The following is a 24,602-nucleotide window of genomic DNA, read 5'->3' as shown; positions in this document are numbered from 1 at the left end:
GGTGGCCCGAGGGCGGGTGCCGGGGCGCAGAGCTGGCTGGTGTTCAGCTTGCTGTCAGCCACAGCCCCCAGATCCCTCTCTGCAGGGCTGCTCTCCAGCGTCTCGTCGCCCAGTCTGTACGTGTAGCCAGGGTTGCCCCGTCCCAGGTGCAGGACCCGGCACTTGCTCTTGTTAAACTTCATGCGGTTGGTGATCGCCCAGCTCTCCGGTCTGCCCAGATCTCTCTGCAAGGCCTTTCCACCCTCATCAGAGTCAACAGCTCCTCCCAGTTTGGTATCATCAGCACATTTGCTCAGAGCCCATCGCTGGTGTTGAAGGCAGAGGTGAAAAACGCATTAAACAGAATCACAGAATCGCGTCTCTGCTTTGTCTGCGTCCCTGTTTGTGAGGCCCTCATCAAGCATCAGACCAATGTTTGCTCTGGTCCTCCTTTTCCTGTTAATATACTTTAAAAAGCCTTTTTTATTGTCCCTCACGCTGCCGGCCATAATTGAGCGAATTTTGTCCCTACAAAGGCGAGCAGCATCCCTGCAGTCCTCCCAAGACAGCACCGTTTCAAAACCTCGGGACATTTGGGCATGGAGCACCACTGGCGCTTGTAAGGGCAAGGTCTCACGACTCAGGAGACCTGAGTGCTCACAGCCTCCGAGTCTGCCTGCCTGCTCCGCTATAAAACACCTTTGTTTTCCCCCCCCGTAGCCATGGTGGAAATTCCCGGGCGTATTTCTCTGGGCTGTAGGAGCAAAGCTCAGCTGAGGACATGGAAGCAGCATTTAGGATCTGGCCAGATGTGTGCACCGAAGGAAACAAAGCCTGACGGGAGCATGGCAGAGTTACCCTGAATAACTACGGGGTCACAGGCTTCCAATACAGAAAGACACTTTAACGGAAAAGGAAGGTTAACTTTGGTTGTTGTTGTTTGTTTGCAGGGCTGGATGAAAAAAAACAAAACACCTTTCGCTTGGTGCAGAAACGCCGCAGACACCAGCAGCACCGGGTGTTTTGCTGTTACCCCAAGGAATCGCCAGGGATGACCTAGGCTTTGCGAGCCGACGCTGCTGGAGCACAGCAGGGACACCGGGGCAGCCCTGCCGCGGCGACTCCATCGCAGGGGCTCCAGGGCCCGCAGTCCCCAGGGCCCAGCCCGGCCCCAGCGCACCCTGCCCGGCGGCGGGGCGGTCCGTGCCCGTGTCCCCGCCCCGGCTACGTGCAGGGGCGGCGCTGGGGCAGTGCCGGCGCGGAGCCGCGGGGAGCCCCGAGGAGCCCCGAGCCCGCTGCGGCGGCGGGGGCCGCGCCCATGGCGAGCAGCAGCGGCGGCGGCGGCAGGTAGGGCGGGCGGGGGCCCGCTCCCGGTGCCGGTGCCCCGGCCATGGCGCAGACGGAGCCCCCGAAGGCGGCGCGGCTGTGGCGTGAGGCCGCCCTGCGCGCACGGAAGCTGCGGGACGAGCCCGAGCCGGAGCCCGAGCCGGACGCGGGGCCGCCGGGGGGGCCCCCGCAGCCCCCCGCCGCCGCCGCCACCGCCGGGCCGCGCCGCCCGCCGCCGGCCTCCGCGCTGGGGGAGCTGGAGGCGCTGAACCTGAGCGGGCGGGGGCTGGAGGAGCTGCCCGAGGAGGTGGGCGCCGCCCTGAGCGGGCTGCGGGTGCTGAGCCTGCGGCGCAACCGGCTGTGCCGCCTGCCCGCCGCCGCCCTGCGCCACCTGGGCCGCCTGGCCGAGCTCGACCTCAGCCACAACCGCCTGCGGGGCCTGGGCGACGGCGGGGCGCTGGCGGGGCTGCGGGGCCTGCGCAAGCTCAGCCTCAGCCACAACGAGCTGGGAGCGGAGGGCAGCGGGCTGCCCGCCCGCCTCGCCGAGCTGGGCCGCCTCGAGGAGCTCGACCTCAGCTTCAACCGCCTGCGGCGCCTGCCCGAGGGCCTGGGGCGCCTGCGGCACCTGCGCGCCCTCGACGTGGACCACAACCAGCTGCCCTCCTTCCCCGCGCCGCTCCTGGAGCTCGCCGCCCTGGAGGAGCTCGACTGCTCCGGCAACCGCCACCTCGGGGCCCTGCCCGAGGGCATCGCTGCCCTGCACCGCCTCAAGATCCTCTGGCTGAGCGGCACCGGGCTGGCGGCCCTGCCCGAGGGCCTCTGCCAGCTGGGCGCCCTCGAGAGCCTCATGCTGGACGGCAACCAGCTGCGGGCGCTGCCCGCTGGCTTCGGCGGCCTGCAGCGGCTCAAGATGCTGAACCTTTCCTCCAACCTGCTGGGGGAGTTCCCTGCTGCCATCTTGGCGCTGCCGGGGCTGGAGGAGCTCTACTTGAGCCGCAACCAGCTCACTGTGCTGCCTTCTCACCTCTGCCAGCTCCGCCAGCTGCGCACCCTCTGGCTGGACAACAACCGCATCCGCTACCTGCCTGACTCCATCGTGCTCCTCCACAGCCTGGAGGAGCTGGTCCTGCAAGGCAACCAGATTGCCATCCTGCCCGAGGGCTTTGGGCAGCTCTCCCGTGTCACCCTGTGGAAAATCAAAGACAATCCCCTCATCCAGCCTCCCTACGAGGTCTGTATGAAAGGCATCCCCTACATTGCAGCCTACCAGCAGGAGCTGGCCCACTCCCAGCCTGCCCTCAAGCCCCGCCTCAAGCTGGTCCTCATGGGCCCAAAGGATGCGGGCAAGACCCTGCTGAGGCGATGCCTCATGGAGGAGGATGGGCAGAAGGAGGACCTGGGGAGCCTGGATGCAGGCAACACCCAGCCCAGAGGTTGCCCCGGGCAGCAGCAGGACGTTGGGAGAGTGCCAGTTGTGTGCTGCCCCTTCCTGGAGGACTCTTCCTCAGTGCGAGTGCCTGCTGTGCAACAGCCAGAACACTTCCCCGTTGAGCAGCAGGACGTTCCTTCTCATGTTCCCTCCCACCGAGGGAAAGGAGAAACGCCGTGCCCTGCACCGTCGCTGGATGCCTCCCAGGTACCATCAGGACTGGGACTGTCCGGCAGCAAGGGCATCGAGGTGATGGACTGGACAGCGGATGCGGAGAGGGGCCTGACGTTCATTGTGTATGAGCTGGCGGGAGACCCGAGCTATGACGTGATCCAGTCTTTCTTCCTGTCTCCTGGAGCCTTGTACGTGCTGGTGGTGAATCTGAGTGCCTACGTCCCTCAGCGCTTCTACCCCTCTGTGGGCTACTTCTTGCACTGGCTCGGTTCCAAGGTGCCCCATGCTGTGGTGTGTATGGTGGGAACCCACGCTGACCTCTGTGCGGAGCGGGAGCTGGAGGAGAAGTGCCTGGACATCCACCACCAGATCGCTCAGCAGGAGAAGAGGGATGCTGAGGGCCTCCAGAGCTTGGTCCAGCAGGTGGATGAGGCTCTGGGACAGGACTTTGACCTGCGCTGCTCCAGTCCTCACACTGCCTTTTATGGGGTCTCGGACAAGAACTTGAGGCGGAAAAAAGCTCAGTTCCAGTACCTTCTCAACCACCGCCCGCAGATCCTCTCCCCGGTGCTGCCTTTCAGCTGCCGGGACCGCTGCCAGGTGCGTCGCCTGCGGGACAAGCTCCTCTCGGTGGCCGAGCACCGCGATATCTTCCCAAACCTGCACCGGGTCTTGCCCAAATCCTGGCAAGTGCTGGAGGAGCTGCACTTCCAGCCGCAAGCTCAGCAGCTGTGGCTTAGCTGGTGGGACTCTGCCCGGTTGGGCTTGCAGGCGGGCCTGACAGAGGATCGGCTCCAGAGTGCCCTGTCCTACCTGCACGAGAGTGGGAAGCTGCTCTACTTTGAGGAGCACCTCACGTTGCGGGAGTACGTGTTCCACAACCTGCCGCGGCTTATTGACATCCTCAATGTTTTCTGCCAGCAGGATGCCACCGTGCTGCTCCAGAAACTGCTCAGTGACACCCACATCGACGAGCTGAGGGCCACTCAGCTCCATCACTACGTGGAGGGCTTCTTGCTGCATGGCCTCCTCCCCGCCCACGTTATCCGCCTCCTCCTTAAGCCCCACATCCAGAGCCGGGAGGATCTGCAGCTCATCCTGGAGCTGCTGGAGAAGATGGGGCTCTGTTACTGTGTCAACAAACCCAAATGCAAGCCCCTAAATGGTGCTGCTGCTTGGTACAAGTTCCCCTGCTACGTGAAAAACGAGGTGCCCCACGCAGAGGCGTGGATCAACGGTGCCAACCTGAGCGGGCAGTCGTTTGTGGTCGAGCAGCTGCAGATCGAGTACAGCTTTCCGTTCATTTTCCCGCCCGGCTTGTTCGCACGCTACAGCGTTCAGATCAACAGCCACGTGGTTCAGCGGTCGGATGGCAAGTACCAGATCTATGCCTACCGGGGAAAGGTGCCTGTGGTGGTGAGCTACCGGCCCGCCAGGGGGGCTCTACAGCCAGATACTCTGTCTATTGCTAGCCACGCGTCCCTACCAAATATCTGGACGGCCTGGCAAGCTATTACCCCGTTAGTGGAAGAACTGAATGTCCTGCTCCAAGAGTGGCCGGGCCTGTACTACACTGTGCACGTCCTCTGTTCAAAGTGCCTTAAAAGAGGGTCACCAAACCCGCACACTTTTCCAGGTAAGGCGAAACCCCTCTTTCCTGCCGTCTCTTCTGGTTCTTTGCACCTTCTTCAAGGGATTTTCGTGCTGTTAATCTGAGCTTGCTTTAATTTTATATTTTTTTAACCTCCTCTTCTCTAGCTCCCTTTCCTGGTGACTTGAGTCATAAGAGAAAATATTAGGGTAGCTCCAAGGAGACAGGCTTAAAATAACCCTATTCTGAGATGAGGGGGGTGTTATGTCCCCCTTTGGCCAGGTCTTTTCTCTCTGATTTTTGGGTTCTGGCCCTGAGCATTGGCCACCTCACTGTTGAGAAGGCCCTGTCCTGTCCTGATTTTGATTTCCTGGAGTGGCTTGGCGTTTTTTTCCGAACTCCCTTTACCCTGCAGCTTCTTTGGAGCCATTTGTAAACACACAGAGATGCCTAAAAGTCCCTTGGTGTCCTCCCTCCTGCCCCCAAAACGCGGCCTGCAGTGCGGCCTCCGTGAATGCAGGAAAGCTCCTGCCGGTAGACAATGGCTGTGTTGGTCTTTATAGCCCTGGATAAAAAGCCCTCTCTTGGATGAGAGCCCCCCGACTCTGGCAGGAGGCGTTCCTCCCTGAAAAGAGGGATACTCCATCTTGGTTTCAGTGCCTCACCTAGAAGGGTTTCACGGACTGTGCATCTGTCAGCTGGTTTTCTTAAAAATTCTTCTCCTTCCTCTCTCTCCTAACAAAAAATGCCTTCTAACCTGGGTCCTCCTGCCCCTCTGGGTTTGCTCTGGAGTTTGCTGGAGCTGTGGGAAAGGTGCTTTGGTGCGTATGTCTGTGTGAAATGAACAGCTACTCTGAGCTGTAAGCAGTGCTCTGCAAGCGTGCGTTTTCTGTACACACACGGCCCTTACCACCCCGCATTGGAAGTATGTTGAAGCACCCTTTATTTACAGGTATCCTGAAATCGTGGGGGAGCCAGAGCGTGATCTGAGTCAAGTAAGCAGTGGTGCTGAAATTGGTTCGTAGGCAAGTGTGAATAACTGGGTCTGTTTTGAGTTTCTTTATTATTTTTTTCCTCCGGGTCGTGAAAATGAGATGCTGTTTGCTTCTCTCCACGTAGAATAGATGATGTTTAAAAGCAAAATGTGAAGGGGAGCCAGCCCATGCACAAGGACAGTTGGCATCTTTGCCAACCCACGAAAATCAGAGCAGGCCCGGACGTGTGATAGGAGAGCTGGAACTGAAGGGTGTTTTCCTGAGGATCTGGCTGTGTTGTACTGCCTTCCCTTGGGGTGGGAAAGGTCTCCTTCCCCCTGGGAGGTGGCACTGGTGTGCTGGGAAGGTGAGGCACTGGTGATGAGTCCATCGCTCAGCCTGGGAGCGCGGGGTAGCACGCCAGGCCTCCAAACACCCCTTGGCCAATGGTGCCTCTGTCTGCTCTGTGAATAGAAGGCTGGCCGGGAGCTCTAAATGGGAATCGTGCAGCTGAGGAGTTTTTTCTCCTTGTTTTGTTGAACAGAAGGTGTGTGTAAGTTGAAGTCGTGCTGCACAGCTCGCTCTTCTGTGCGTGAATCACGGCCGGTGTCATTTGTGGCAGCGCGTAGGACAAGGGGTGGTTCTCGTGTTACGAAAATGCGTGGCGATGGAGGTTCCTGTGCTTCCTTCCAAGCTCTTCCAGTGGAAATCCCTGGTAGTTACAGTGCTGCTAATTCTTAAATGGGGCCGTGGTCTTTTTTTATGGCTGCGTTAAGGAACTGCTTTGCAGCCCGTTGACCTTAATAAGGGAAATATTTCTGTGGAGACGCTGCCAGATTTGTGCTCAAAAATGGAAGTTCACCCTGGCTGTGCGTCTGGTTGTGCAATCCGTGCCGTCCTGCATGAAACTGGTGGCGTGTTATTTGGGCATCCAAAATTTTCCTTGGAATCCGTTTCAAGGAGGGGACTCGGGTGTTCAAGAGTTGTGGGGTAATCCTTGCTTTTCCTCTGCCTCCCTGCCCTCTCGAGCCTGCGTGTGCACACTGTGATTTCATTGTTTAACATGCAGAAATTCTCCAAGAACAAGCTAGCGTGTGCACAGTGATGGTTAATAAGAATTGAGATTCTGGATTCGGTCTCCTGAGTGTTTATCGCAAAAAAATGCGAAATAAAGCTTGTTTTAAAATGACTTGGCAGGGTCCTTTTAAGGAAGTCTTCTTGTTTGAAACGGTTTTGTGGCTGAGTGAATCAGTAACTGAATTGGCATCCGAGCTGGAATCTGTGTGCTTTGAGGCTGCAGTCATCTGCTTGTCCAGTAAGTGGTGTGCTGAATGTTTTTGCTTTTTTTACCTTTTTTTTTTGTTTGTTTGCACTGTATGTAAATAAATGGATGCCTTCCAGGCTAAGAAAGACCCATCCCTGCATGGAGTGACCAACGAGAATTGTTTCCAAGACAGCGAGACCTCGGTTTAGCTGGGAAATGCTGTGTTTTTGTATGTGATGGTCTTTTAGCTTCTGGACTGAAGGGTTTTTAGGTTAATGTCACATAATCTATTAAGTGACTTAGGGTGAGGACGGAGGGTTTCCTCCTGTCTAGTAGTAGCCACGTGTGCTTTGTTTGGGCGAACAAAGCGTGAGTGGGCTTTCGAAGCTTGACTTGTTTGCGCCTGCTAACTGTTGTGCTGCTGCTGCAGCAGAGGTTTTTAAAGGGGCTGCAGAGCAGTGGATTTCTAGCTGGCCTGTCCGTGAAGTTAGACAAGACACGCGTGCACGCTTACTGCAGGGTGGAAAGAGATCCAGGAGCAGCGTAACAACTGGCTACCAGGGAGCTAGCTGATTTCTGTGTGGTGGTTTGGGTTGAGGGGTGAATTCTGCCAACCTTGGTTGGGCCAGAGACTTGTAAAAGCCCATTTGCTTCTCTGAGAGTCCCCCAGGAGTGTGTGAAGAGGTGGTGGGTGATGTTGGATAAAAAGATGGGTGGGGGGACCTTGTTCTGCACCGGGCTGGTCAGGGCTGCTTCAGGTTCTTCCGAGCTGCATTCTGCACAAGGTGTGCTCATGTCTGATGTCCACTTGGGGTGGGAGGGCAATCGTGTTTGACCAGTGGCTTTTTTTTATTCCTGCCTCTGAAATCGCCTGTATGAACACAGGTACAAGAAAGCCAAGGGCTGTGTCTGCTGCAGAAAAATGACACAATGCTGTAACGAGCAAGACAAGCTGAGTTTTAGCAGGAGCTCTCCTGTGGGAGGGAAGTGCCATCTGCCTTGCTGACCCTGTTGTAAGTTATCAATACAGAGAGGACATCAGAGTTGCAGAATGGTTGAGGTTGGAAGGGACCTCTGGGTGTCACCTCGCCCAACCTCCCTGCTCAAGCAGGCTCACCTCTATCAGGTTGCCCAGGACCACCTCCAGGTGGCTTTTGAAGATCTCCAAGGAGGATCTTGAAGATCTCCACAGCTTCTCTGGGCAAGGTGTTGCAGTGCACCGTTACCCACACGTCACAGAAATCCTTCCCGATGTTCAGACAGAACCTCCTGTGCTGCAGTTCGTGCCCATCGGCTCTTGTCCTGGCACCGGGCACCACCTAAAAGAGCGTGGCTCTGTCCTCTTTGCGCCCTCCCTTCGGGTGTTGACCCAGAGTGAACCATGCCTGACATCCTTGCAGCAGGATCAAAAGCAAGGGTGAGCTCCCTTGGTGGCTGGGCTGGAGTCACGAGATGGCAAGGCCAGAGCCTGCATGATGTGTCACGCTCTCAAGTGCTGTGCAAAGCGAGGAGGGAGCAGGTGGGACTGGTTTTCTCAGAAGGGTTCGGAAGATGCTCCACAATTTGAGCTGCTCAATGAAAGGCTCATGTCAGGTGTCTAATTGTTCTTTTAATTAAATTATAAGCAGCTGGGCTTTTGTACCAACAACTGTAGAGCAGTACCTCCTTGTTACAGAGCATGATGTTAGCATTTGGCAGCCTTTCCTTGTCCCCATTTGAGGGTGGAGTCTCGCTTTGCCTTATTTTCAAAGTAGATGCTACATCTATTTGGGCTGTCACGCTTCTCTGAAGGGTGCAGCTTCGGTGGAGTGGCGTGGCACGATTGAATCAGAGGGGCAAGTCTTCCCTGCAGCGTAGACATTGGACATTGTCACTTGTATGATCAGGATAAAGCTGAGTGGGGCCCGTAACCCACCTCTCCTTGGCCGTGGCACGTTTACTGGCCTTACAGCTGTGGGCGGGTGTGGCAGTGAGCAGTGCTGGCTGGTGCCAGATGCGGTCAGCTCTTCACGGATGCAAGACCCGTGATGTGCTCCCGGGCTGGTTGGCTTGGGGAGAACCCGCGAGAAGCAGTAGTTGAATTTCACTCGAGGTGTTCAGCTGCAGTGTCTTTGAGGGTTTCTGGCTGTGCCCGAGGAGGCTGAAGTCGTGTTGTACTTGTGGTATTTTCTTGGCTGAGGCTTGGTGCTGAGCGCGCTGATAGGGTTGCCAAAGCGGTCAGCGGCATCTCGCAGCGCTGTGGTTAGGGGCAGCCTGCCTGTGGGCTGTGTATGGAGCTCATCGTTGCTCTGAGCTGCTTGTGCCGGTTGTGGTCTAGTACGTAACCCTAATTTCACGTGTGGGTTTTGGTTTTGCCCCCACTTTTCATCTTCCTACCAGTGATCGTTTTCAAGAGCTCTGTGTTTCTCCCATCTCCCCCCCCCAAAGGCGTACAGAGTGCGCCTATTTAGCAGTGTCAGCTGGAGCCTGGGCTCCTTGGGGTGGGCATGACACTGGGTTAGGACCTCCAGGCTTCACAAGGTGACGTTGGTTTCTTTGAATTGACCATTCAGCGTGGCATGTTCTGCGTGAACCACGCAACAGCTTTGGGATGAGCTAGGCACTTCTGCGAGGAAGTCAGACTTAGCACTGTGTGAAGATCAGAGGATCAGATTCAACTGAATCGTAGAGGCGGGTAACCTTCAGAACAAACCAAGGCTGGATCTCAAACCCTTGACCCTATTTGTCTGGTTTTCCCACCTGGTGACTTGGAGGTGATGCTTGCATAGCCCAGGAAGAATCGTTTTTATGATAAAATCAATATTGTAGGGTTTTGTCCTAATGGAGTACAAGATCCTGGCCCACTTCGCTCAAGACTTCTCTCTTGAATGATCCATGTGTAGTGACTGTACAATTTCTGTGTGTTGAATTCCTCACAGGACATGTCCTCTGCACATTTTCCTCTACAGCGTCCAGCACTACAGAGCGAGCAGTGCCCTACGATAAGGGGCACGTTCTGCCCTGTAGCAGGGTTGGGTTGTTGATGAGCTCCCTGGAAAAATGAATCCGGCGTGGTTTCTACAGCACCAAAATCTGCAGAGGTTGGCTTGGGACGGAGATGTTTGACTAATTCGCCTCCCATTTATCTAGTTGCTGTTTCTGCCGTGTGAAGCCACACAGTGGAATAACGTTGAAAGCGAGCACAGTGATTGTGTCTTGGTATTGAAAGACGTGTGCAGTGCTTTTGTTGCCTGTGTGTCGGTGCAAGGCTGTCAGCACAGGTCTGCTGGAGAGGCTGATTTGTCCCAGACTTCCCCCAAAACAAATACCCTCACAGCTAGTATGGTCAACAAGTGGCGAGTAGGCTTCCTGCAACAGGAGAAACGAGCGTCTCAGTCGTGTAGCTTCTGAAGCAGTGCAGTGGGCACAGCAGGACTTCAAAACGGCCCGTGAGTGTTGCGTGGTGCAGCGTCCTGTTGCATCTCGAGGTGTTGTGGAGCCCTGTTGCTGAACATTTAATATCTTCCTCCTCTCAGTGGGGCCTGTTATTGAGATGAAGTGGTCAGGTATGGACGGCAAGCAGTTTTCCCTGAATAATAACGATGTTACAAAGCAAGGAGGTAGCACTGTGCAGAGCTGAAATATACAGACACAGAGTGCGCAGCGTGGTGGATGGGAACAGGGAGCTCTGTCCGAGAGTTTCAGCCTGACATCAGCCTTTTACTGTAAGCGTTCCTGTTGCCTTTATCCGAATGGCTGTGTTTTCGTTGCTGTCGTGAAAATTCTCAGATAAACCACGATCAAGCAGGAGTGATGGACCCAAACATGGGATAATGGCTACGAATTGTGATCCACTCTGAAAAGCAGGCACCTTGTGTTGACCATCCTGATGTCGATGTCTTTCCACCCTCCACGCTCTCCCTGTGTGTTTATGCTGTGTGTAGAACTTGCTGGCCTCTATCCACATCCTCCTTCTCTGCTACACTACAGGGAAAAATACCTTTGCTGTCTGTCGAATTCCTGACCATGGCACGCTTCAGGATTGTGTCCTCAGCTGACGGTGAGGTGCAGCTGTACTTATTGCAGGCTATGACAGGGAATGTTTCAGGGTATTTATGCCCAATATATTTGTTTTGCAATGCCCTTCCCTAGCAGGGAGTCTTAGTCATGATGGGACCCAAAGGAGCTGGAGCAGGAGAGACTTTAAGGGGACAGCTGAGCTGCTCAACACACAGCAGGTCTGTAGGGTGGAAGGTATGCTGCAGACGGCAGACTCACCCAGCAGTTGCCCAAGGGCATGGGGAATTGTAAATACAAACTGGAGCAAAAGCTGTGTGGAGCCATCACTCAGTGGAGCGGACCCAAAGTGGTTTTGAAGAGCACTGCATGCTGGTGTGAATAATGTGAACGGCGAGCCAGCAAGCCTCCATCCTGCTGTTCAGCTTTATGGGTGACAACATCCCGCACCACCACATCGCCGAGCAGCCTCCAGGAGCAGGCAGCGAAGCTGGGATGGGCAGTGCTGGCTCAAAGTAGTCCCCAAAAAGCCCTTTGGACAGGTTGGCTTTCCTGGGGAAGCCTCCTCTCGGCCTTATCTTCAGGAAGCCAGCGTGCTCCGTCCCCACAGAGGAGCAAACAGGCTGCCAGGGCACCCCCGCTGGAGTAGTTTCCTGTAGATAACGCTGTGCTGCAGCAAAGAGAGGAAGAGACAGAGGGTCGTGTGTGTGCTTCCTCTCCCGTCTGAGCGGTGCTTCTTGCCCTCTGGCTGGGTGCAGTTGGGTTTTTCCAGCAGGACTGCTGGGTGTGTGGTGGCGGGTTTCCAAAGCAGGCAGCCTGCACCCAGCACCAGGCCTGGACAGACACGTTACGTAACCGGAGGAATTTTTAGCTCCCTGTTTCTCTGCATCTTCCCTTTGAACAGACTCTTTCTTCGTCTGAGTGAGATTTTGACATCCTTATTTAAGAGAACAGTGTGCACGCTGGATATGGAAAACTCAAGTCCAAATGAGTTTTTTATCCATCAAAGTGGCTAAATTTAGGAAATCTATCCACAGGAGCTTCCCTTTCTTGTCATCTGACACAACATTTCTTGGTCGCCGTTATTTTTACCACGGAACAGCTTAAATCTATTTTGGGTGGGTTTCTGTAAAGTGGTGCACATATGCTGCAGTGCCGGGCCTCTGAGGGCGGTCTGCTCACGCTGAGCTCGTACCAAGCGCCGTGCAGGGCTGCGTGGTCGTCCCGCTTAGCCCTCGCACATCCCATCTCTCCACCTTGCCCTTTGCTCTGGGGCTCTGCTAAAAAGCCCTTCCCTCCGATAGCAGTTAACTTTTTTCAGCAGCTTGGAGCTTTAGTGGGTGCCTGTGTGGTGGATTTTAAGGCACCCCCTCCACCCCACTCGTGTTCTAGGAGGACAGCATAGGGAAAATGGTGTTTCCCTGTCTCCAAGGCAGGGACGTGACTATGCACGATGGGAGTTCAGGCATGCCTGTGGTTTCTCAGTTTCCTTCACAGATGTCCTTCCAGTTTCCCCCGTGACAGAACAGGACTGAGCCACTCCAGGCTTGACAATGCACTGCTGGAATCGTGCCCCGCTGGGGCACCTGGAGCTCTCGGTGTCATGAAGGTTATAAGGATTCAAGAATTCAAGCTTTTAAACTCTCTTTTAAACAAGGAGCGGCTGAGGTCACTTGGCCTGTTCAGCCTGGAAAGAGGAGGCTGAGGGGAGACCTCATGGCGGCCTACAGCTTCCTCACGAGGGGCAGTGGAGGGGCAGGCGCCGATCTGTTCTCTTTAGTGACCAGTGACAGGACCCGAGGGAATGGTGTCAGGCTGTGACAGGGGAGGTTCAGGCTGGATATCAGCAAGAGGTTCTTCACTGAGAGGGCTGTCGCGCACTGGAACAGGCTCCCCAGGGACGCAGTCACGGCACCAAGCCTGTTGGAGTTTGAGAAGCGTTTGGACTGTGCTCTTAGTCATAGGTCTGAATTTTGGGGTAGATCTGTGTGGTGCCAGTGGTTGGACTCGATGATCCTTACGGGTCCCTTCCAGCTCGGGATATTCCATGATTCTGTAAGAGATGCTGTCACTTTCTGGCTACAGTATCCCAGACTTCAGCTGAGCAAGAATTTATTTCATACTTTTTTTAAAGCTTTCAGTGGACAGATGTGACTGAAAATGGAGCTGATAGGAGCCTCACTTTGGAACTTCAGGCATCTCCAGATACTTTTGCTCAACTCTGTGACAGTGCCAGAGGGCTACATGGGGCATGAAATCTGTGTGTGCTTTGGCCTCACCAACAGGTCCAGTCAGGTCTTTGTACTGGAATTTGTGCTGCAAGGAGCTTGGGGCAGGGAGTCTCACTCGCACTGGAGAAGGGGAAGCCTGTGATCTTGCCCTGGTGACAATTTCACGCCAACCTCAGTAAGCGAGAAGCCTGTAATTTCCCAGAGGAACACGCGTGTGCCCAGAGGGAGTCCTTCAGGCGCTGGTGTGATTGTTGTTGGATTTGGGGAAGATCTTAACTGATGCTTGTGTGGTTCAACTCGGCAAATGCCTGCTATGGTCAGCTTGGAACCTCCTAGGGTGAGATGCTGAAATAAATGATCAGGAACGGAGCCTTATGTGGGCCTTTTCCCAAGCAGTGCCTTTGTCCCTCAAAGGCTTAGTCAAAGTAAAGAGTTTTCTGGATGAAAGAGAAGTTTGGGAACCTTCCTTTTGGGAGCTGAAAAAAGTAGCTTTCTCTTCTTTTTGTAACAAGAAAGCTACTACGAAGCTTCTTGCCTCTTATTTTTAACTTGCTACTTGTGCTTCTTTAAAATAAACCATATCTTTCATCTACAGCAACAGGGAGCCTAGCGCATGATGTTCATACACATATGCATGTTTTGGAGCGCCTGCAATGAAGCAGAACACGATGTTAGGAAAATGTTGCCAAACAAGGTGAGACGGTGCTCAAGTTAGTGATTCGCATTGGGATCTGGTTTAAAAAATACATAAAAATCCACCTTTTTGCTGAGGTGGGCATGATGATGCTGTGGTTTGGGTAACACGTAGTCTGGCTCTGCATGGGTGACGTGGGTTGTTGGCACTGCGCTTCTCAGGTGCTGAAACGTGCTTCCTTTAAAAGCCAACAGTTGCAAGTGTGGCTGGGTGTGCTTGGTGAGAGGGAGCTGAGCCTCCCCTGGGGGCAGGCTGGATGCTTGGGTGGAGGCACTTGGAGTTTGGTCCGTGCCCAGCCTCCAGCTCGCTGCTGGTAATGGCGCAATGCTGTGTCGTGTGTTCCCTGCCAGGCCCGTGGCCAGGGTCCAGGTCAGAGGTTTGTCACCCTTACCAGCCTTTTTGATAGTATGTGACTGAAGCATTACACTGAAACAGCACCTCTGGCTGAAAGCTAGGTCACAAAAACACCTTCTTCTATACAAGAAGAATTAAATCCTTCTATTCTGCGTCATGCAAGACTTGCAGGCGATTCTGCTCCCGTGGGGTGCCTGCAGCAAGCCCCGTCCCTACAAGTGCTGCAGGTGAATGCTGGGGCTGCGGAGCTGTGGCCCCGTTGGGGATGGCACTTAGTGCTGCTTGCTGGGTGCTGCTCTATCCCCAGTTGCATAACGCTGCGAGATGCAGTTAATCCGGTCATCGTTACAAAAGGATTTAAAACTCATTTTGAATCAGCAGTCATTTTTAATAAAGCTTCGCCTTGCTTGGAGGGCTGTCCTCCTGGGTTGTGTGTTTAAGAAAAATGCAGGAGGCTGAGATGTGGGGGAACAACAAGGTCACTGACAGGGGTCCTGGGTGCCTCTGGCTGCTGCAGGTAGTAGCAAAGCCCAGAAATGTGGGACACGTTTCCACCGTCACCGAGCCTGAAAAATCCTCATGTGTGCAAATAGGAGCAGCCGCTGTGTCTGTTTTTTCTCTGCATTTTTCCCCTATGGAACAAACTTTCGTTGGTTGTAGAAGGAAAGAAAGCCTCTAACCTAGTCAGGCTAGTGCTCCCTCCTTTAAACTCCCTTTTGCAAGAAAATCCAAGGAGGGACGGCCTTTGCTTTTCTTGTAACAGTGCTTTGTGTGAGTTTGTGTGTGGTTGCTCTTACTTCTTTGGCTGTGGCTGTGCCATTGCCCTGTGGAAAGTGGACTAAACCAACACATGGCTTCTGAGCAACTCCGAAACTTGTCGTCTCTTCCTTCTGTGTGCCAGCGGTTTGCCTGATTATCTGCAGAGGCCTTATCTTGAGCTGCTCTATCTGCTTCACCTCCCCTCCGAGCGAGCCTGGTTAGAGCCTGAACTTGAGCACTGGACGGCGTTTCAGAGCAAGTGTCCTGCTTTTCCAGTCCTGCTTGTCCTCTCTTCTGAGGTCTCTGGAGGTGTGAAATGTTTTCCTGGCAATGCTGTTGCTTCCCTGGGAGGTCGATGAGTTCTTCACAGCCCCCAGAGCTCCCTCCTGTTTCAGTAGCAAACGTGACTGCCATGGGAGAAATGTTTTTTAAGTAGCAAAGGAGGATGCTGCAGTTTATTTTTGGGCCCTGAGAACCCAAGACCAGATGGCATTTAGCAGGCAATGAACGCAGCAGGAGTGAAGTAGCAAAGCCAGTGTTTCTGAACTCGCATGACTTATCTTTTTGGAAGATGTTCCAACGGCAGAATAAAAACTACCAAGAATTGCTTTCAGCAGAGGTAGTAAAACAATCTGTAATGTTAAGTCCATAAATAAGCAAAAGCAATAAGCAAAAGTCCATAAATAAGCAATTTCACATGGGGAAAATGTGTTTTTAAGCAAAAGCTAGTTACTGCCTTGATATATAACTGTTAGTTGTCACCTGTTTGAGTGTTAGGAAGCAGGAGGGTTCAGGTGGTTAAATGATTGGAAATGCTGGGGTTTTGCTGGAAAAAAAAAAAAAAGATCAGTTCTCATTCTCTCTGGAGAAGGGGACAAGTAGAAAAAGGTTTTGTAAAGCTCTTAATAGTAAAAGGACAGACAGCGCTTTGTTCCTGACCATTGAGCAGTGCAAATCCAGCAGCTCGCTGAGACTTCAAAGACAGCAGTTTTGGTAATAACAGAAATACTTGGAATCAAATGGATGGGGAAAATTTATTATTTTTTTTTAATAGGTCTATTCTCCACTTCCATTCGCCTAGCGAAATCTAGGCTCTGATGTTTTTAGAGTGGTGCTTTGGGCATTGCCACGTGCACCAGCAGTGCTTTATAGCCAACACCAGCCCTAACCTGTAAGACCAAAAGGAGAGCTGGCCGCTGGTCTTGGTGCTCTGATTTCAGCCACGTAGCTTCAAGTGTACAGCCAAATCTGCGCCATGGTCTGTCTTACCAGGAAGAAACACTGGACCTAAGGACATACTGAAGAAACTTTGGTGTAGAGGGGAAAATATATATGCAGAAAAGCAAGTTAGAGCTGATGCCCTCATTATTAGGGAAGCTTCTGTGATCCCGCAGGATCCTACTCAGCTAAGTCGTAGCTGTGGTCAGCGTACAGTTAATAACTAATTAGTTAATAACTAGCAGAGATTGGATGACTTTGTAGAAGAAGCAGCAAGGAGGCATTTTGTTCAAGCTGAGAACAAATCTAGAATAAACGTTGTGATGTACATCCATAGATCAAATTCCACAGTAGAGTGGCTTCAAGAGAAAGTCAAGTTAATTGATTAAAAATGGGACTTCCCTCCTTCATCTAAACATGAGTTTGCGTTGGTGCAATTAACAAGTAAAGACTTATAGGATCTACCATTTGAGCCTGAAAGGGATTTAAGGTGATTAGACTTTTCCTTAGACCAGTCAATGATGCCGAAAGAATTTATTCCTTTGCTTAAGCAGACTCCGTGATTTTCCTGCTGAATGGTATGCGAGGAAAGCTCTAGAGTGACCAGAGTAGCTTTCCAGAGGAATATTGTGCATGCATCTCACCTTAAATGATCTGGAAAAGGATACTTGCCATGCAGGTTTGAAAACTCAGCTCCCTCCAATTGAGCTTACTAACACACTGATGCCTTGGAACGGCGCTACGGCAAGGCTAACTGATGGAGCCAAGTACTTTTATCGGGGAGAAGTTTACTTAATCTCAGGAAAAACTGTTGGGCTACACGGGTACATACGTCTTGCACGTGTGTTTGGTTTGCTCTTGTCTGGCAAAAGGCAGGTAAATGTTAAAATCGTAATAATGATGAAAAAACCACATTGTGGTGGCGTGTAAAAGCCTACCCCAAGGAAAACTGTAGGTGTTTCACTCAGCAGCTGGGCTTTGCTGAACGCTTGTTCCAGCAGACAAACTGCACAGCCAGGATCCTACCTTCACCCGTGGCACGTGTGGGCAACCTGTGGGGAAGGAACAAGCCAGCTGAGTGGAAAACTTGTCTGAAGTGTTTTCCTTGTGAGCCCTCTTTAGTAACCCCGGATTACAAAATCTGCAGCAAAACGCAGCAGGGAGCTCTGCAGTCTTTGGTGGGTGTTGAACCACGTCCTTTGGTTTTCTCTGAGTCCACCTCACGGTAGTTGATGTTTCCTAGTCCTTGTGTTGGAGCACGCAGAAAAACGATCCCGTTTCTGGGTGCAGTGCCATTTCCAAAGCATTGCAAGGAAAAATGTCCTCTGGCGTCACCTAATTCTCCTCTAAATTTAGCAGCTGATCAGACTGCGACCTGCTTCTGCCTTACCAGCTGCTGGCAGTTCACAGAGCTGGGCCTGGTAAGCCTCCCACCACCCAGGTCCCTTCCAGGAGCTGGCTTTTCACGTTGCCAGCTTCTAACGTTTTGTGACCCAAACACAGCCAGAGTTAGTGGAACGCTGACCGGTGTTGGTAGCTCCCTACCAACCTTGGAGAACCATGCCTGTTAGCTACTTTTTATCATAGGAACGGCTTCAAGAGCTCTTTCAGGCTCTTTTCTCTCCTTCCTCTTCCCCTTTTTTCCCCTTGAGTTGTACGTATGGCATGCTAGTCGTCTGGTTGAGAGGGGAAGTTCAGCATCTCCTCCGTGATAGGGAGTAATAGCGTTGGGATTACTGATTTCAAAAGGTGTCTGGTATCCAGGTGGATGCTCTGCAGAGCCTTGCTGTTACTGGGTGAGAGCAGACAGACCGGGGCTGTCTGCAGCTTGCTCTCCAGCCGGTCCCTCGCCTTGGCAGAACGAGGAAGTGTTTGTGGCAGATACGGTTGGACGGGTGGAATTAAAAATAGCCAAAAGGTAGGTTCTGGACTTGGTTACTCAGTGACAGACCTCTTTCTGTTCCGGGCTGAGGATAATTCATGCTGAGCTCATTGTGCTGTGACTTGCCCTTAAAATGCCTTGACGATCAATTTCGTTCTAGCTAATAAGGCCCTAAAATGTTAATGAGGCAAATCAATTTTTCATGACTTCATATTGCAGTCATCTGAAAATGCTGTGTTGCAGCCTGCTGATTGCAAGATGCTTTTTAGGGCAGATATTAGAAGGGCAGCAAAATTCGGCGGATTCCTTATTTTCTGTTTCAGCTTTTCCCAAGCGCCTGCTCTTGTTTTCCTGAGCTTTTGGTGCTGTCCTGTTTACTTGTCACCTCTGGCCACTTCCTAGCGGCTACCCCCAGCCCCACTGCACTGGGAAATCACAGAATTGTAGGCATTGGAAGGGACCTTGAGAGATCATCGGGCCCAACCCCCCTGCCAAAGCAGGTTCCCTAGAGCAAATTGCCCAGGTAGGTGTCCAAGTGCAAGGACTGAGTGCCTGACAGGACAGGTGAGGATGAAGCTGGGCGAGGAAGGCTACTCGTGCTGAAATACTGTTTGAAACAGATTGGCGGGACAGAGCAGAGAAACGTCGTCATGTTCACATCAAAAATCACAGCCTCCTCTCCTCACGGCCCATCTGTTACTGAGATGACAACGGGACTTTGCAGAAATGCTCTCTGTGAGCAGTGAGATGCAGGAAGAGCAGAGAGATTTCTTGTGCCTGATGGGTAGCTCAGCTACCCGTGCGGACTCAGGAATTAGGTAGGTGCCAGCCATCCTTCATTTCTCTGAGCTGCTTGTTTCGTGCTGTCAGAAGGAGATGGAAGGGCTCACGCCTTCCTGGCTGTTCCTGATGGCTATTTTGATGCAGTTATTTTGATGATTTACTGCTGCTCTCTCCGTTCTGGTTTGTGAGTATGGTGATAAGAAGTACTGAATAGTCTGGGTTTGGAACTCTTTTTTGTTGTTTCTTTTATTGAATTTCAGCTCTAACTATGATTAATTTCTGTGGGCCTGAGGAAAAGATTAGTAAATGATGTTTTGGGACAAACATAATATTTTCTAAGTTTCGTACTTGGAAACTTTGCACTTTGCTTGGGAATGCTTTGCTTGGAAGCATTAGCAGGGGATGAGTTCACATAACTCATGTCAGGGAAACTACTGCGATGTAAATGAGATGCAAACTGGCATTTTGAATAATGACTTTCATTTACCTGCTGAGTGAAGCCTCTGAAACGCATTCCACCCAAGCTCTCCACCCAGGGTACGCTCGGTCCAGTGCCAAAGGCTTCCCCAGAGCTTTTGCAACCACTGGGTTGTGTCAGCATCCTCTGCTGCTGTGACAGCGGGGGGCTAAGCACTGGCTGACGGTCACTAGCTGGGGAAGGAGGAAGGTATTTACCCCTCTTAAGCCTCCAGCTCTCTAGCTGGTGTCTGTTGACCTCTTGTCTTTTCTGAATGGCTAAAATGGGAGGTGGTGAATTAGGAGCCTTGGTCAGGTACCTTCCTGCACAGCCAGCTGCAGTAAATGTTCATGGTGAGCCGTGTATGTGTCCATAGCCAGAGCTGTGAAGTCTAGAGATAGATTTTTGGCTGAGAGGCCCATGGCTGCACATTTTTTTAAAGCTTCACCTTCTTCCTTGTTCCCCATGCCCTTTTCTCTGGGCTGGGGGATGTGTGTGTGTGTTGCTCCTTTGCTTTGTGACAGGCCTGCTGTCCTACTCCGCGTTTGCAGAGCAAGCTTTGCTTTTTGTTTTCCAGCCCTCCCTTTCTTCCTTTAAAAACATTTAGTCCCAGGCTGACTGTTCCTGAGCGCATGCTTCACCTGACGGGTGGCTCTGCTCACCAGCCAGCTGTTGTGACCGGAGCTTACAACCGAGCTTTCTTCTCTCTTGGTTTTCCCACAGTGGTGTCTCTACTGGGGCACCTTCACGTGCTGGTTTTGGTTTTGGTTTTGTTTTGTTTTAAGCTCCTACAAACAGGACTGCAGTGTGAGGCTCGTGGAGCCTTCTGTTCGTACTGTGGACTTTGCTCTTCTCCCTTCTGTGATCTCTGTGCTTTCAACCCCTGTTGTGTTCGTGGCTGAAGTGAGAAGAGAATGAAATCTTCTCTTGGAGGTCTCCATCCAACCCAGGGCCACCTCGACGTGTAGATGAGGCTGCTCAGGGCCCTGGCAATAAATGAAGGGCGGTGTAGCGTTCTGACTTTCTGGGGAATATTTTTGTGCCTGAGTTGTAGACGGCGCTTTGAGGCACGTGTTAAAAATTCATACCAATGGAGAGCAGCATTTTTTTAGCGGGCAGTCCCTGAGTGGATATATGGCTGTAGCAGTTCTGTGGCGTGCAGTGGAGTGAGGTGGACAGTGCCGAGGCAGGGCAGGATATAGGAACAGCTTGGTTTTGCCTGTTTCGTGCCCCTGTCGTGAGGCACGGCTGATATATCTAGGTCCCAAGCAGACTGGAGAGAGAGAAGGATGTGAGCAGCACCACGCAGCCAGGGAGGGCCAGGATCCTGCTCATCCATTACTGGCTTGTCCCTGTGGAGCCTAGATCCTGACTGACACCATGAAAACGAGAAATACCGTCAGGTTGGTGCTGTGCAAACGTGTCCTTCCGGCAGCTCTGGGGGCAAGGATGTGGCCTGGCAGGCTGGAGCACTCCCTCAGCTCTGTGCCCTTGCTGTAGGTGGCTGACACGTGAACAGGGAACCTGGTGCCACTTAGCGTGCCCGTGGCACCGGGAACTGTGTGGAAAGTGCAACAGAAGGCAAATGGCCTTCGTGGGATTTTCCTCCCCTGTCTGCAAAACCCTTCTGCCTGTTAGGCAGCCAAGCAGTCTTACAGCCTGTCTCGTCTGGCTGCCAGCACCGGGTAACTGAACACTCTTGCAAGTACTCACTTTTCTTACTGTCAGCTTCCCTCCTAACCCCCTGATTCGTCAGGGCTATCTGGCATTTCACGGGTATTTCCTAAAGGCCAGCGAAGTGTGCTTTGCGGCATGCGTGGCCTGATTGCTGGCAAGGGCTCTGAGGGAGGCTTCCCTCTCCAAACCCCAGCCAAGCAAGGGCAGGAAGAATCATGGGCCTGACTTTGTGTCTGACCAAAAATTGTGCCTAGGCCCCAGAACACAGAAAAGCATGGATGACAGCAGACAGCGGAAGTGTCTCCCGTGTGTCCTGTGTGGACAGCAAGTTACGTTTGTGCCTCACACTTAACGTGCTGCCCGGCACGTTTCAACCAGCTGTGGAGACCTCCTCCTGTCCCAAAATACCAGGAGGGTGGCCGTGGGACAGATGCAGCTCCTCTGAGCCGTATGTGCCACTGCAGACCGAGAAGCAGCAAAGAAGCGTCTTCTGTGGAAATTAATGCTAAAACAGACCACGGTGAGATGAGAATAAGCTTCGTGGTTGGTTAATGTGCTGTCGCAGGGCAGCCTTTCAGAGGGGGCAGGCAGAACTGAGGCGTCCAGTAAAATCAGTGACGTGCTTATAAGGAATGTGCAATCAAAATACGTAATGTGCTGCAGCCCTGGAGTCACGGACTGCTCCAGCTACACTTAACCTTACAGTTAAACCAAGCAAACACCCCCACGTGCGGAAGACTTGGCTTTTTCTTTTGTGTCAGTGCAGTACTTCCTTTAATTTGTTCTTTTCCTCCCTGCTGCAAGCCTGAAGACTTTTATTTCTAATCTTCTGCAGTTCAAATGATGTCTGAATAGGAATGAACATTTCTGAAAGCTCCAAAAGATTCTGGACCTGGGGAGCTGCATCCAAGCAGAGTCTCAGTTCTAGTTTGTTGCAGCTCTGCTGATTACCTGTCGAGGTGGGATTTGTACTGCACTTTTGCTTAGTAGCGATCTGGAGCATAGTTTAGATAGCTGTGCCTGATTTAGCACTGTGATGAGCTCGCGCAGCAAAGATGGCAATCTGCCGAGACAAGGGAACGAGAATGCTGTAGGGGGTGGGCAGTGGGACAGGGAAAATCCTTGGATTGGAAGGGGAAGAAATTGTGCATTCGTTGCATACCCACCTCCTTGGAGCGGAGTCTGTATTTTCTCACTGGTGGGTTTCTCGGGCTCACAGCTTGGGCTGGTGAAGTTTGCGTTAGCACAAAGCACACGGAGGTTCACGGCAGCCTCAGTTGCTACTTACAGGGGGAATTGAAACCATGAAGAAAAGGACAGTTGACTGAGGAGCTGAGGGGAAGGGCTTGCCTGCAAATCAGGCACATGTTTAACCCTGAAGTAATATCTTCTGCTTGAGAAATCTCCCTCTAAGGATCCCTGAAACGGGGAGATGGAAACGGGAGCCAAGGCTCAAGCAGCCAGACCAGTCTCACTTCACTCGTCTGGTGTAAGCTCTGATGGGTATTAGCCCTGCCTTTAAAGCATGTAATGGTGCCTGATTTCGTGACTCGCCTTTCGGCGCCTGTGTTTTTAGTAATGTCAGTAATACAGCATGTGGGATATCAGCCTGGGGTTGGACACCCGGCAGTGACTGGGACAGGGAGCCCTGTGCTTTCCATGCTCGGCGGGACCCGGCGCTGCTCACAGTGCGTGACAGCTCACGTAATTGAGGACGCTGCCGTGCAGATTTAATTTTGAATTGCAAATACTGTCACGATTCTTCTGTTTTGGGAGACGTGTCTGGGTGGCTTAAAACCTGCTCTCCCGCTTCAGGTTTGAGCGTGGGTGTGAGACGAGGGTAGGCAGGCACACCAAGCGGGAATTCAAGCTGCAGACCGTGGGGGTAAGCCAGAACTGTCAGCCTCCCAGGCGGCTCCTCTCTTAAGAGGAGCTGTGCCTGTGTTTGTTTCCTGCCAAACCCTCCTCTCTGCTTTGACAATACCAAGTGCTGCTTTCTGAAAAGCAAGGAGGTGCAGGTCTGCTTCACCTGTAGTGGGGACAGCTCGTGGTAGCTGCTCAGCTGAAGGGTATAGACAGTCCTGTGTGGGCTTATGACTGCAGCCTGCTTACGGTTCAGACGAGAAGCGGGAAGGAAATGTGAGCGTTTCAGAGCATTTCTTGGAGCGGGGCACATCTCGGCACCTGGCTTTCCCGTCTCACTGTGCTGACCCGCGTCTCGACCTGGGCTACGTGCTGTAAGGGTGCCAGCAGTGGGGAGCTGCCAACTCGGCACTCGAGTAACAGCCGACGCAGCTCGGTTGGCAGAGGAAGACCGTGTGCCGTGAGGGCCCCCCCGCTGCCACGGCCTCACAGAGCTGGGATAACGTTACAGGTGATGGCTGGGAGCTGGGGTTTGCACGCTCAGCAGAGTATAGGGTGGCCCCGAGCCCCGACAGGAAATAACAGCAATCCCACAGCAGCTGTCACAAGTGTGCCCAAGGAGAGGGGAATCCTCTTGTGTATTTTTACCTGCTTTCAGACACTTCTGGCAGCTGAAGGATACGCGCTGCGGCTGCTCAGCTGTATCAGGATGGCAGGATCTCTCCAGCTCCTAGGTAGCTCCAAGAGGGACAGCTCAGAAATTGCAGTGCTGGAGTCAGCAGCTACACAGCCACAATGGTTAGGGTTGGCTGGGGCTAAAACAAGAGATAACGTAAGGGTTTTTAAAAGGTCACGCATGCTTGTCTGTGGCTGGCTTGAGGTCCTCCCTAGACTTCCTTAAAGGAAGAGCATTGAAAGAGTTGCAAAAATAACACCTGCCAGTGCTTTCCGGTGTGTACCAAAGGTGGTCGCGGCAGGGTCTGTGCAGCAACCTTCTGCTGGAACTGGAGGACAGCTGGTTGTTAGGTAGCCTCGTGGGTGTGGACGGCTGTAGGATGCAGACCTGAACAATGAGACTCGTATCTGTAGATTTATCTGCCTGACAATTACCCTGCTGATGCTACAGGTCAGTGTCCTCTCTTGCGCGCAGCTTGACGGTAGGCTTCTGGATCCCATCTGCCTAAAGCCTAATTAAAACACCCACTGCTAAAAACCACCACCTCATTAGGCTCCGTCTAGATGCTGTGAATCCCTGAGGAGCTCTCCAGTCTGCGTGGGGCGATTCAAAGCAAAGACAGGAAAGGTGGCAGATGTTACTTTTCTGTGGAGCAGCACGTCTCCAGGCCGTAATCACCAGGACGTTCCCCATGGTTACGTGGATGAGACCTGCTTGGGTTACAGGACTGCTTAACCCTCATACGGCGCTCGTTTGCATTGATCGTGGACGTTTATTTGGTGGGGAGAAGGGGAAGGGCATGCGGAAAGGATGTCTGGCAAACACTGCCTTGCCAGTCCTTAAATGTTTTCATTCTCTTCGTTTGTTCACAGGAGAACTGCTGAGTCAGCCAAGACCAGAGGGATTGACGGAGATCATCTGTCCCAAGAACGGCAGCGAGCGAGTTAATGTTGCCTTGGTTTACCCCCCCACTCCTACTGTGATCAGCCCTTGTTCCAAGTGAGCCTTGAAAGCAGACCCCCGTTCCCCTGTCAGTACACACCGGAAAGCCTAAAACATGTCCTCACTAAGGGTTTGTTTGGAGGGTAACAGCTCCACAGCCCAGGGACAGTTTTAATTATTTGTGGATGTAGACAGCTTGCTTAAAGGGTCACAGTCAGAGTAAAGTGGGCTGAGGTGTTCCCTGAGCTGTGCCGTGGCAGATGCGAGACATGCACGGTGGGCAGGACAGATAAGGAGGTAATAACAGCCATGGACAAGTAGGAAGGAATATTT

The 24,602-nt window shown here is 52.7% G+C and overlaps 1 protein-coding gene across 1 annotated transcript; it reads left to right on the top strand.

Annotated features, from left to right (window-relative positions):
• Window positions 1-28: 28 nt before the first annotated feature.
• Window positions 29-24,330, top strand: MFHAS1 (multifunctional ROCO family signaling regulator 1; the record flags this gene model as incomplete). Its single annotated transcript, XM_080588843.1, has 2 exons — window positions 29-4,544; window positions 24,200-24,330. The coding sequence occupies exons 1-2, from the start codon at window positions 1,370-1,372 to the stop codon at window positions 24,328-24,330; spliced, it is 3,306 nt and encodes a 1,101-aa protein (XP_080444969.1). The 5' UTR covers window positions 29-1,369.
• Window positions 24,331-24,602: the final 272 nt, after the last annotated feature.

This window comes from Anser brachyrhynchus, assembly GCF_964034855.1.
Source record: "Anser brachyrhynchus genome assembly, chromosome: 4".
Lineage (NCBI taxonomy): Eukaryota > Metazoa > Chordata > Aves > Anseriformes > Anatidae > Anser > Anser brachyrhynchus.
Note: the sequence above shows the minus strand (reverse complement) of the source record. Positions and strands in the feature narration are given on the sequence as shown.